Source organism: Dipodomys merriami, unplaced genomic scaffold, assembly GCF_024711535.1.
Source record: "Dipodomys merriami isolate MVZ:Mamm:240054 unplaced genomic scaffold, mDipMer1.0.p SCAF_3, whole genome shotgun sequence".
NCBI lineage: Eukaryota > Metazoa > Chordata > Mammalia > Rodentia > Heteromyidae > Dipodomys > Dipodomys merriami.
The window spans coordinates 107,806,950-107,820,416 of NW_027204492.1; the positions used below are offsets into that span (position 1 = coordinate 107,806,950).

General features: G+C 41.1%; 1 protein-coding gene across 1 annotated transcript in view; it reads right to left on the reverse strand.

Moving 5' to 3' along the window:
• Window positions 1-3,346: 3,346 nt before the first annotated feature.
• The window catches only part of Sms (spermine synthase), a 58,482-nt gene continuing 48,361 nt past the window's right edge, over window positions 3,347-13,467 (reverse strand). The window contains exons 9-11 of the mRNA XM_070040719.1: window positions 11,590-11,669; window positions 5,858-5,973; window positions 3,347-3,865 (exon numbers count right to left, since the gene is read on the reverse strand). Of these exons, the coding sequence (XP_069896820.1) occupies window positions 3,826-3,865; window positions 5,858-5,973; window positions 11,590-11,669 (236 nt within the window). The 3' untranslated portion in view covers window positions 3,347-3,825. The remainder of the gene's footprint in view (window positions 3,866-5,857; window positions 5,974-11,589; window positions 11,670-13,467) is intronic.

Sequence of the window (13,467 nt, forward strand, 5' to 3'; positions counted from 1 at the left end):
GCAGAAATCAGTGGAATGGCTGCACCAGGTAATTGAGATTTGAAATGGTTCTGGCTGAGAAGAACTGGCCTGCCAGAGTTGATTTGAAGTTCTGACAGAGGAGTGAAAGAACTCACCTACCTTCCCCCACCACCCAAGTCCAATACAACAATGGAAGCATGGAGGTCAGGGGTTCTTCATTTGGGGTCTGGCCCAAATTCTGTGCAACTGTTATTAACATCTGTATCCTTGATTCCACTAACCACTTGCTGAATTTAGCATTTCCCTTAAGCACAAACATAGATGACAAGCTACATTACCATTAGCCATTCCTATAACTTTGTCAACAGGACAAATCAGACACCTGATCACATTTCAGTTGCCATGGACCTTATAAATATACTTCTTCAAAATTATACCATTTGCCCTATCACATGATCCAGCTACGTAACAAGTTAATAAGGCAGCAAAAATAGTACACCATAAATTTTTCGAAAACTAATAAAAAAAATGTGTAATTCTACCTACTTGATGTGTTTTAAACCATGATTCAGAGAGGGGACTCAAATGTGTCCCTAGGCAGCTCCCAAGAGCCCAAGGTACAAAGTGAAGAACCTCCTCCCCCACACGAGACACTGAGAAGTAGGGGGTTGGGGTTGTACCCCACCCCCTCCCTGACACACACCCCAACTTGTCCTCGTGGGGCTGCAGGCCTAGTCAGTAATATTAACAACTCTTTCACGATGCCGCTTTAAAACCAAGCAAGGTTAACAGAAACAAGTGAATGTGGTTTAGTGACCAAAAGCACAGCCACGTTACAGGTGATTTGACACAAAAGACATTCGGCAACAGGGTGATCAAAGGAGGGCAGGTGTTGGTTGCAAGGTTGCATAGCAGCTCTCATCTGCTAGCCAGGTAGCAAATAAGGCTGCCCAACCAGCCTGTTGTTCAAAGAAGACATGGTAAGGGCTTTGTGCCCCAGTGAAAATCTGCACACTGTTGCTCCCTGAGCAAGGGTCACTATGAGAAAAGTGCTTAGAAAAACAAAGCACTGGTTGATAGGCCACACTTCACAGCAGGCTCGAAAATCAAGGGCCTCAAATGGAGCCAATGACACAGGACATGACACCCACACAGTACAATCCCTCCCTCTCCCCCACGAGTCACAAGACAGAATGCTATGGATCAATTTATTGACAGATGGTAGAGAGAATGCCAGCTCTTGTGTCAGCAATAGTTAATGCAAACAAGGACATGACTATTCAAACTGCTCAGGAAGGAATAGCACATTTATATTTTTGACATCAGCAGTGTTCTAGCCCATTAAAAACACCACCAACCTAGCCTTCCTCTGGCCCAGTTGGATCATTATTAATCAAGTTTTATAAATATTCAATCACTTTTCCAAGAGAAAGCAGCATTTCATTTTTTAATAAATCAATCCTTAATAACTGATGTGCTGAATAGAATTTAAACTACAGTCAGATTTGTCTAGTCTTTCATTTAAAAGCAGCTATAGAACAGTATGATATATTCCATTATAAAGGAATATAAAGTAAAACAACAGTGTTAATCTTTCAACATTTTTTTTTTGGCCAGTTCTGGGGCTTGAACTCAGGGCCTGAGCACAGTCCCTGAGCTTCTTTTGCTCAAGGCTAGCACTCTACCACTTGAACCACAGCACTACTTCAGGCTTTTTCTGTGTATATGGTACTGAGGAATTGAACCCAGGGCTTCACGCATGCTAGGCAAGCACTCTACCACTAAGCCACATTCCCATCCCTCTTTACAACATTTCTTTAAAAAGAAAGCAAAAGTGGAGCTGGTCTTTAGTTTTCTGAATTCGGTTTACATGCTTTCATTTAAAAACAATAGCAAACATATTCAAAACAAACATCAACCTTTTCCTAATACAGAGAAACAAGCTCTGTTAGAATTCACTATTATCCTCCAAGACAAAAATATCTTTCCATTCATCTCATCTGCCTGACTGATGCTATTTCCTTTACTTTCTCCTAAATGTTTCCTCCATGGCCTGGTATAACCTGATCCACTCACTCTATGTCTATCTACCTTCTCTCCATGCTTTCTTAATGATCGATCTGTTGCCTTGGCCTCAACCAAATACAAGGTCTCAGACAAACAGCACATATACTTGATTTCTTTTCTAAAATAAGAAGCTAAACAATTCCATTGACCCTGAACAGTATTCTAGCAATAGCTAGAATCATTTGCAAAGCATTATAGAATTTGGAGGAGGAAGACCTATATAGGCTGATGACCTATACAGGCTTGGAACTATTTCAGTTTAATCTACTTCTAACATGACTAACTTAACTCCCTCTACTCTACCTTATTATTTCTTCTATGCCAATGGAACAAAAAAGGAAAGAGTGGTGTACAATCATTTTTCAAAAACATTCATTGTATATTATACTATTTGTTCCAAACTTGGGAGAAAGATTATTCTACTATTTTGACCCTAATTATATCTTGTTGAATCGCTTTGCTTACTGCAAAATTACAAAGGAAATGATAAAGTGTGAGCCTTTTATAAAAACAAAAAAGATAAGCCCATGATATCTAACAATCCAAGTCAATCAAATCAATATAAGCTTCCCTTTCATATAGACTATTACTTGCAACACAATGCAAGTTGATAGGTCCATACACTTCCTTAGAAAGAGTTCTCAACTTGTTCTTTTTGCTCCATTATGTCTCTCCAGAAAGTCTACTGTGTATCTACGCTACTGGACAATTGTCTGGAAGTTTCATAACAGCTATCCAAAACTATATGACATCTAAGACACCAAAATAAGAAAAGGAACACAAATATGATTTTGGCTTTCAACTTTATACTCAGGTAAAATCTCTTGTCATCTCAGACCAACTTTATAATACAGAAAAGGCTGTGCACCATCTACCACAGTTGGTAGGTGAAGTCATTACTACTGTTCAAAAGGGCCCCAAAAGTCATCTGTTTTTGTCTATGTGTGCTAGTCCTGAGCCTTGAGCTCAGGGCCTGAGAGCCGTCTCTGAGCTTTTTTGCTCAGGGCCAGCACTCTAACAACACTTTGAGCCATAGCATCCTTCTACTTCTGGCTTTTTATTAGCAAACTGGAGACATGAGTCTAACAACAGATTTTCCTGCGTGGGCTGGTCTTGAACTATGATTCTCAGATCTCAGCCTCCTGAGTAGCTAGGATTACAGGTGTGAGCCGCTGGGGCCCAGCTATCCATTCCATTTTAAAGTGACAAGGGGTGCTGTCAGGGAACTAAAAGTAGTCCATGTAGTCACTTTGTTCAAGGCCATCAGAGGCAGGAAAAGGGACTAAGCTAAAATAAAACAAACACAACACATGAAATATCTCTTTTGTAATTTTAATTGAAGCATTCCTACTCATTTTGAACTCTTTCTCTTAAGCACCAAATTTAATACCTAAGTCAATTTTGTGGGAAAGAACTTCCCTCCAGAACAAAACAAAGATATTCATTCCTCCAAATGTCCAAATGGAAAACCTGCCAAAACCAAAACAAAACTAAACAACAAAAAACCCACACAGAAATAAAAAGTAACAAAAATCACATTCTAGGGGGGTCAGTGCATTTCGTAGTCTTTGCTTGCTGTCTAATTGTCCTTCAACTGACTTGCAAAAAAAAAAAAAAAATCAACGCCCTAGCTCATCAAAATATACATTTTTCCATTGGCTTTTTTAAATTAAAAATAATTCCTAAAAAGAGAAAACTTGAAGGAATTCACAATTCATTTGCCTGACTCGCTTAGATGTCATATACAGAATATGGAGGTCAGGAAGGCTATTTGCAGCACATTAGGGAGGTTCATCTTCAAGGTTTAGCTTTCTTCCAAACAGTGTAAAATACCCACCTGGACAAAGTGTCAAGGAATGAAACAGGTCATACAAGGGAGAACAGGCATCATTTAACATTTGTATTGGAAGATGGATGGTGGGGGTGGGGGTGGGTGGGGAGCTTCATGGCTTTAGAACACTGTGGTAATGGGAATGAAGACTTTTGAGTAAGGCCACTTTGCAGCCTGGGAGACCTACCTCCTGGGACTTGTGAGGAGGCTTGAGTGGACAAAAGGCTAAAGGAACTGGTACTACTACTGCTTCCAGGATCTAACAAAAGGTTTGTACCAGAAGGAAAGGAGAGAGGAGCAAAGGAGGGAGATAGATAGGGGACAGTGGGAAAGAGAGAAGGAAGGGAAAGGATGAAGGACACTGATTTCAGTTAACACAGATCGCATGCAGCTGTTCCTAGAGAGCTCCTTGTGGGCAGTGCAAAGTGTAGGGCAGGAGGGGAGGAGTCAACATTTCTGCAGACCAGGGAAGGGCACAGATAGGTACGCTAACAAGATACCCTTTTCTACAGTGGAGGTGACAAGGTTTGTTTGGGGGCTTTTGTTTTAGGGTGTTTTGTTTGTCTGTTGGTCACTGGTGAGATTTGATCTGCCTCTGACACTGTTCAGCAATCACTACACCTAATAGGGCAAATCCAGCCTGGCTGCAGGCCAGCATCCACTCTATTCTCCCTCAAACCTAGACTCTGCTGACTCCACCCTCCAGCCTGTGCACCTTTCAGAAGAAAGGATGTACAAATTCCGAACAGCACACTCCTTTCAAATCTTTGTTTGTTTGGGACTCTTTCTTTTCTTTTTTTTTTTTTTGCTGGTGCTTAAACTCAGGGCCTGAGCTTCTTTATGCTAAAGGCTAGCTCTCTACTCTTGAGCTACAGTGCTACTTCTGGCTTTTTCTGAGTAGTTTCCTGGAGATAAGAGTCTCATGGACTTTCCTGCCCACGCTGGCTTCAAACTGCAATCCTCAGATCTCAGTTGTTTTTTTTTTTTTTTATTTGGTCAGTCGTGGGACTTGAACTCTGGGCCCTGGGCGCTATTCCTCAGCTCTTCAGCTCAAGGTGAGTGCTTTACCACATGAGCCACAATGCCACTTCCAGTTTTCTGGTGGTTAACTGGAGATGAGTCAAATGGATTTTTTTTCTGCCAAGGCTGGCTTTGAACCAAAATCCTCAGATCACAGCCTCCTGCGTAGCTAGGATTACAGGCATTGAGCCACTAGTGCCCAGCTCCTTTCCAGTCGTCTTTATTATCTGGATTTACTTTATTAAGTAGAATAATAGGGAACACTAACATTAACTGTGGTCCTGAACCAGTATTATTTTAATCCTTAATTTCTGCTGCAAATTAGCATCAAGTTTCATATATAGAAACAAGCGTTAAAGTCAGATTGTTTTAGTGAATCCAATGAGTGTCTCTGGAATTTTTAACCTGCCAGACAGGGGTTGGTTGTGGGGCTTGAATTCAGGGCCTAGGTGCTGTCCCTGAGCTCTTTTATACTCAAAGCTAACGCTCTACCACTTTGAGCCACAGCTTTTCTGGAGTCTCATGGACTCTCCTGCCTGGGCTAGCTTTCAACAACAATCCTCAGATCTCAGCTTCCTGAGTAGCTAGGATGACAGGCGTGAGCCACTAGTACCTGGCATATATGGTGCCACTTTAATCCATTTTATGCATAGGTCCTTTAGAGGACTAGTAAAATAGGCCATTGGAACCCACCTCCCATATAACAGCCTCTGAGAACCACAGCTTTGGATCAATCCTACTTGCTTATGAAGAGCACCTAAGAAGCGAGAGCAAATCTCAACTCAGAGTCTCTGGGAAAGGGACCCAGAAATCACTAATTTTTAAACCTCCCAGTAGTAGTCCCTGCCAAGTTTGAAAAACAGGACTTTACAGACTACACAGTTAATTCTACCCATTATTAGGATTTAAAACATGAAACCAGTATAGGAATGATTTGGGTGTGATAATCTAGCAACGCAGTTCATGGTTAAAGGATACAATTCCAAGTATGAAGGGACACAGACAATCTCCTTGGAGAACTCCACAGGACAATACAGGCGCCCGAGCTGTTCTTCATAGAGTGACAGGGCTTCAGTCAAATTGACACAGTTCCCCTAAATCAAAGAGAGAAAAGTGAATAATGGCATTCATAAGTCCTACTCATTTGAAGGTCTCTAATAAACGAGAACAATTCTAGCTAGAGATAAAATTCATCTTCAAAAACGAGATAAAGCCTCTGTACTGTCACAAATTGCATTGAATTCTATTTATAGATTCATTAGTTCATTCTCCTTCTGCCTCATTTACCAAGCGATTTCAAATTATGAAGAGTATGAAGCAATAGAAAGCAATGAGACCCATTTCTCATTAATGACACAGTTCATCGTAGCCACACCATGCAATTCAGCAAAGATTCATACACATAACCCATTCAAAGTAAGTTTTTTTCAATAATGGTCACCACTGTGTTGAAAACGAAGTATCAAAATGATGATGTCTTTAATTTCCAGAGTGGTTTCAACTACAACCCTCCTGAGAGACCAAAATGCTAACATGGTATGATATTCACAGCTCATTCTTTCCCCCAAAATCTGTGATGAAGACATGAAACAAAATTTCACTTAGGATATAAATAAAAATATGTCTGAGCTGGGCTAGGAAGGTAGCTCAGTGGTAGAGCACTTGCCTTGCATGCATGAGGCCCTGGGTTCAATTCCTCAGCACCACATAAGCAAAAAGAAAAAAGCCGGAAGTGGTGCTGTGGCTCAAGTGGTAGAGTGCTAGCCTTGAGTTGAAGAGCTGAGGGACAGCGCCCAGGCCCAGAGTTCAAGCCCCACGACCGCCCCCCCCCAAAAAAAAATATGTCTGAGCTATAGTCATTATTAAGAACTTTCTTTTAACTTGTTGCAACTGTTCTCTTTTATGGACCACTGCTTCAGCCTCCTTGGCAGCCAGAGTCAGCTGAGATTCTAGGATTAGGACCAGCCCCCTTACAGTCTCTTCCAGCCTAGAACCTGGATGCAATGCTTAGAAACATGGATACCACCCTGTACCCATGAGGAAAATAATAGTGATGAGAACCAGAGAAGCTGGCCAAAAACCTAATAGAGCTGCTGAATGCATACATTGCATTTCTGAATCTTTAAGGTGTATATGAAAATACAAGAGATTTTCTTAAAATGTACATTTCACTCAGAAGTCTAAAGTAAGTTTTTATGGTCATTTTAGCACACTCCCAAATAAGTATTTAAAACTGTCCATTTCTTTTTTTGTGCCAGTCCCGGAGCTTGAACTCAGTGCCTGAGCACTGTCCCTGAGCTTCCTTTGCTCAAGGCTAGCACTCTACCACTTGAGCCACAGCTCTACTTCAGGCTTGTTAATAGTTAATTTGAGATGAGAGCCTCACAGATTTTCCTGCTTGGGCTGGCTTTGAACCAAGAAACTCAGATCTCAACCTCCTGAGTAGTTAAAATTACAGGTGTGAGCCACCAGCACCTGGCTTTCATCATTTTCTTTTTAACCACTGATGTTAAACACTCAGAAGACTATTGGATCTAGCGTTGATTCTATTTCTTCTTCCTAATAACTTTATTAATTTTCCTTGAAACAACCAACAGACAAAACAATATGGGTGAAAATTATTTACAAATAAAGGGCAGCCAATTATGCTAGAACTTGAGAATGGTATTTTGAAAACAATGAGCTAGCCTACTATGTATGATGGACAGGACGTTACAACTATTCCAAGAGCAAGTCTTGGTTTTAAACTTAGCATGACGTCGTCCTTTAGTGCCAGCCTGTTTAATAACCCATCATCTAGGGTCCTGGAGTGGAATTTGGCCAATGTGCCCTTCCCAGCATATAATTTGGTTTCAACATCAAGTTCACCATGAGAGCACACAAACACCACATGTGTAATTTACGATTCCCAAATAGAAAACACTGCCCAGTTGTTTTTAGAACACATCACCCCTGGGGAACTTATATAGAATGAAAACGGCACCAAGGTGCACAGCTAAATGGTTTTCTGCCATCTTAAAACTGACACCCTGTTCTTTCTTTATAGAAGGTAAATGGGATGCATGGGCTTCCTTTTAGACAATGTGGTAAGAAAATGGGAAGATTTCAATTTGCCTTTCCCAACATTGTCAAGGAGTTTTTAAAGAGAAAAAAAAAAAAGGAGCCAGGCACCAGTGGCTCACGCCTGTAATCCTAGCTACTCAGGAGGCTGAGATCTGAGGATTGCAGTTCAAAGCTAGCCCAGGCAGGAAAGTCCGTGAGACTCTTATCTCCAATAAACCACTAGAAAACCAGAAGTAGTGCTATGGCTCAAGCAGTAGAGTACTTGCCTTGAGCTGAAGAGTGCAGGGAGAATGCCCAAGCCCAGAGTTCAAGCCCCACGACTGACCAAAGAAAAAAAAGAAAAAAAAAGGAAAAGAAAAGAAAAAAGGAGAAACTCTGTAAATAGAGATCTACCCAAAAAAGAAACAGGAGGCATTTCACTTTTCTGTACTTTTTTGTTGGTGGTGGTGGTGATCGTGGGGCCTGAACTCTGGGCCTGGGCGCTGTCCCTCAGCTCTTCAGCTCAAGGCTAGTGCTCTACCACTTGAGCCACAGCACCACTTCCAGCTTTTTCTGCTTATGTGGTGCTGAGGAATCGAACCCAGGGCCTCATGCATGCAAGGCAAGCACTCTACCACTGAGACACCTTCCAAACCCCCCCACACTTTTTTTTGGTCAGTCGTGGGTCTTCAACTCTAGACTTGGGCGCTGTCCCTCAACTCTTCAGCTCAAGGCGAGCACTCTACTACCACTTGGGCCACAGCACCAATTTGGTTTTTTCTGTTTATGTGGTGCTGAGGAATCGAACCCAGGGACTCATGCATGCAAGGCAAGCACTCTACCACTGAGCCACCTTCTCAGACCGAATCTGGGAATCTTATCTCAAATTAACTACCAAAAAGCCAGAAGTGGAGTAGTGGCTCATGTGGTAGAGTGCTAGCCTTGAGCAACGGAGCTCAGGGACTGTGCCTAAACCCAAAGTTCAGGCCCCAGTACCACCCCGCCCACTCAGGAAATAAATGTGAAAGAATCAATGCTACAGGTATGCTCTGCTTACAGAATACCCAATTGTCAAAAAAGCTCAACTCCCTGGACCAAGGCTGCTTTTAGAATTAAGAAGCCTTTGAACAGGCTTCACCATAGATCTAGTATAAACCACAGGTCAGCAAACTTCCTCTGTAAGGGCCAGACAGGAAATACTTTAGGCTAGGTAGACCATACAGTTTCCCCCATTAATGTCCACTGCCCATGTGGCAGGAAAGCAGCCACAGACACTACGTAATGAATGAGCTTGGCTGCATGCCCAGCAAGCTACAAAAAAACAACAGGATGCCACATTTGGATTGTAGTTTGTAGACCCCTACTTCAGATAGAATCAAGTCTCAATTGTGCTAAAAAAATAATCACAGAGGCTGGGAATGTAGCGTAGTGGTAGAGTGCTTGCACAGCATGTATGAAGCCCTGGGTTCTATTCCTCAGTACCACATACACAGAAAAAGCCAGAAGTGGAGCTGTGTCTCAAATGGTAGAGTGCTAGAGCAAAAGAAGCTCAGGGACAGTGTCCAGGCCTTGAGTTCAAGCCCCAGGACTGGGGGAAAAAATCACATCTAAATATCAGAGGGAAAAGAACAGCCACTTGCAGACATCTATTTACTCCTCTAAGTTCTTTCACCAAGTTCAAAGTCCAGATTGAATCTCTACCAGCCTGCAGGTTTTGTAGGCTGGAGGAAGAGGAAGAAACAGGAGGGTTAGAGCCTAAGTCAAGGTTATCTTGCAACTGCTAAATTATTTTCAGACTTATTCATCTCAAAACCCCAAAAGTCTAGGATAGCATAGAGTTTAAGGTTAAACCAAGTAGTTCATGCCTGTAATCATAGTGATTCAGGAAGGTGAGATCTGAGGATCTCAGTTCAAAGCTAGCATGGGCAGGAAATTCTACGAGATTCTTACTTTTGATTAAACACTAAAGAGCCAGAAGTGGACATATGGCTCAAATGGAAGAATGCTAGCCTTAAGCACCAAAGCTCAGAAACAGCATCCAACGTTGGTTTCAAGCCCCAGGACCAGCACACACACACACACACACACACACACACACACACACACACACACACACACACACACACACACACACACACACACAAAGAAGAGGTTCAAATACAGGACTGTAACTGCAGTGTGCTGACTTACAGGTAAGTTATGTACAAAAAAGCTAAAACTACAAGTAAGGAATTACTAATGCTTTCGTCACAAATGTAAATGACTGAGGAGATTAAATGTTTTCACCTTACACATTACACAAAATACACACATGCATTTGAACATCACATCAATTTGTGCAGTTTTATACATCACCCAAAAGTAACTTAAAAAGTAGCATTTTTTGCTTAGCAAAGAAATATTTTATGAAGTTATTTATATCATATATAGTTTCTTAGGGAATGAGGATTATAGAAGCACTGTAGAGTATGAAATATTGCTTATGATTTAATAAACCTTTTATGCCAGCCCAAGAAAGAAATTTGGGGTAGTGGGTATAATATCTATGTACTCACTCAGAATGCAGAGAAAAGAATGCAATACTTCCTAAGCACTGTAATTTTTGTGCTGAGTAAATAGACTCAGTTATCAACTAGCTGCCTTTGCTTTCATTTTCAGAATTTTATTAATGTTTGGATTTGTATATATTTTGTATAGATATCAAGAAAAAAGCCAGGCACTGGTGGTTCACGCCTAAAAGCCTAACTAATTAAGAGGGTTAGATCTGAGGTTTACGGTTCAAAGCCAGCCCCAGCAGTAAAGTCCATAAGACTCTTATCTCCAATTTACCACCAAAAAGCTGAAGTGGAACTGTGGCTCAAGTGGTAGAGGGCTATCCTTGAGCTTAAAAAGCTCAGGGACAGCAGGGTGCCAGTGGCTCATATCTGTAATCCTAGCTACTCAGGAGGCTGAGATCTGAGGATCATGTTTCAAAGCCAACTTGAACAAGAAAGTTCATGAGACTCTTATCTCCAATTAATCACTCAAAAACTGGAAGGGGCACTGTGGCCCAAGTGGAAGAGTATTAGCTGTGAGCAAAAGAAGCTTATGGACAGTGCCCAAGCTCAGCATTCAAGCCCCAGGACCAGCCAAAAAAAAATAAATATAGCTCAGGAACAACACCCAGGCCTTGATTTCAAGGCCCAGGAACAACATACACACACGTCCAAAAAAAAAAACTCAAAAAACAAAATCCCCAAAACCAACCAAACAAAACACCTTCACATTTTCAATGGGGCTGGGAAGAGGGCGGGGGAGAGCTACAATTTACTTCCATCTGGTGGCAGAAAGTATTACTACAGGGTAAAGCTGTTTATCAAGTGTATCTCACTAAATGAGGTTTGCAATGAAGACTGCTCCGAGATGAGGAGAGAGGAAAAAAGAAAAAAGCATGGTCTTTGTTGCCATCTTGTGGCCAAATTTCAAAATACAGCCAAAGACCAGACTACAAATCAGATTATTGAGGGTCTTGCTGCAAACTCAAGACAGGCCAACTAATGAGAAAGTTACTAGTTGCGATAATATAATCTAATGAAGCTGTTCTGTCCTTATCATACATAAATTTTAATTTTGAATTTGAACTTCAAATTATTTATTCTTCTTCAAAGGTGGGGACTTGAATAGCCTACCTGTGTAAAGTACTTCCCATCTTGTTTCAGTACTCGCATCGAGAGGTCAAGAATCAGTCTGAGAAACTCCCATGTGGAATCTGAGTATTAAAAAATTAAGTTTTACAAATAAGTTTGTATGCATCAAAAATATGCAGCAAATATTCACTCCAGTACTCAAATGTCTCTTTCTCCCCCCCTCACGCACACGCATGCACGCACGCACACACACACACACACACACACACACACACACACACACACACACACACACAAGATCTATGAGCTTGAGACTCAATACTGGAGTGTGTTCATGAACAATACTAGTGTCCCCCACACACAAACACCTAGGTCAAAATACAACAGCAACCAAACAGCCCTGCTCTCACACCAGCATAACAACTCACACTGGGGTCTGGGGATGTAAAACTCAGTGCTGTAGCATGCTTGCCCTGCTTTGTACCCCAGTACCTGCCCCAGAGAAATATTCAAACCAAAGGCAGTACTTGCAACCAGAAAGAAAACTGCTTGAGAGGGAAGGAATAGACCTAGAGAGAAACCACAATGCTCATAAGATTGGGACCCATTTTGTAAACTCAGCAAGAAGTTAAGTTTATAGTAGAAACATTAACAGAGAAACCATGAACCAGCAGGTGTGGGGCATGTGGTTTAAGAAGGGGAATAATCTATGTTGTTGGTTAGAAACATCCCCAGTATGTCTTGCTACAGGTAAAAAATAAAATAAAATAAAAAAGAAAGAAATTATCAATTAGTCTTAATGATGTGATTATGAGCCCTTTTGAATGACAGTTTCAAATAAGTGAGCTAATCTACTCATTAAATGGCACAATAGGATTTAAAGCCAAAGCCAAAGCCAGCCATTTTTCTACCATGGGCCTCAGTGTAACATCTTTTTTAAAAATGAAAGAATTGTCTACTTCTCATGGCTCACGCCTGTAATCCTAGCTAATGAGGAGGCTGAGATCTGAAGATCATGGTTTCAAGCCAGTCCAGAGAAGTCTGTGAGACTCATCTCCAATTCACCACCAAAAATAAGCTCAAAGTGGAGCTGTGGCTCAGGAGGTAAAAGCACTAGTCTCGAGCAAAAAAATCAGGAGCAGCATTTTGGTCCCAAGTTTAAGCCCCAGGACCCACACGAAAGAAAGAAAGAGAGAAAGAGAGAAAGAGAGAAAGAGAGAAAGAGAGAAAGAGAGAAAGAGAGAAAGAAAGAAAGAAAGAAAGAAAGAAAGAAAGAAAGAAAGAAAGAAAGAAAGAAAGAAAGAGAGAAAGAAAGAAAGAGAGAAAGAAAGAGAGAAAGAAAGAGAGAAAGAAAGAGAGAAAGAGAGAAAGAAAGAAAGAAAGAGAGAAAGAAAGAGAGAAAGAGAGAAAGAAAGAAAGAGAGAAAGAAAGAAAGAAAGAAAGAGAAAGAAAGAGAGAAAGAGAGAAAGAGAGAAAGAAAGAAAGAAAGAGAGAGAGAGAAGAAAGAAAGAGAGAGAGAGAAAGAGAGAAAGAGAGAAAGAGAGAGAGAGAGAGAGAGAGAAAGAGAGAGAAAGAGAGAGAGAAAGAGAGAAAGAGAGAGAGAGAGAAAGAGAGAGAGAGAGAAAGAGAGAAAGAGAGAGAGAGAGAGAGAGAAAGAGAGAGAGAGAGAGAGAAAGAGAGAGAGAAAGAAAGAGAAAGAGAAAGAAAGAGAGAAAGAAAGAGAAAGAGAAAGAAAGAGAGAAAGAAAGAGAAAGAAAAAGAAAGAGAGAAAGAAAGAGAGAAAGAGAGAGAGAAAGAGAGAAAGAAAGAGAAAGAAAAAGAAAGAAAGAAAGAAAGAAAGAGAGAAAGAAAGAGAGAAAGAAAGAAAGAAAGAGAAAGAAAGAGAGAAAGAAAGAAAGAAAGAAAGAAAGAAAGAAAGAA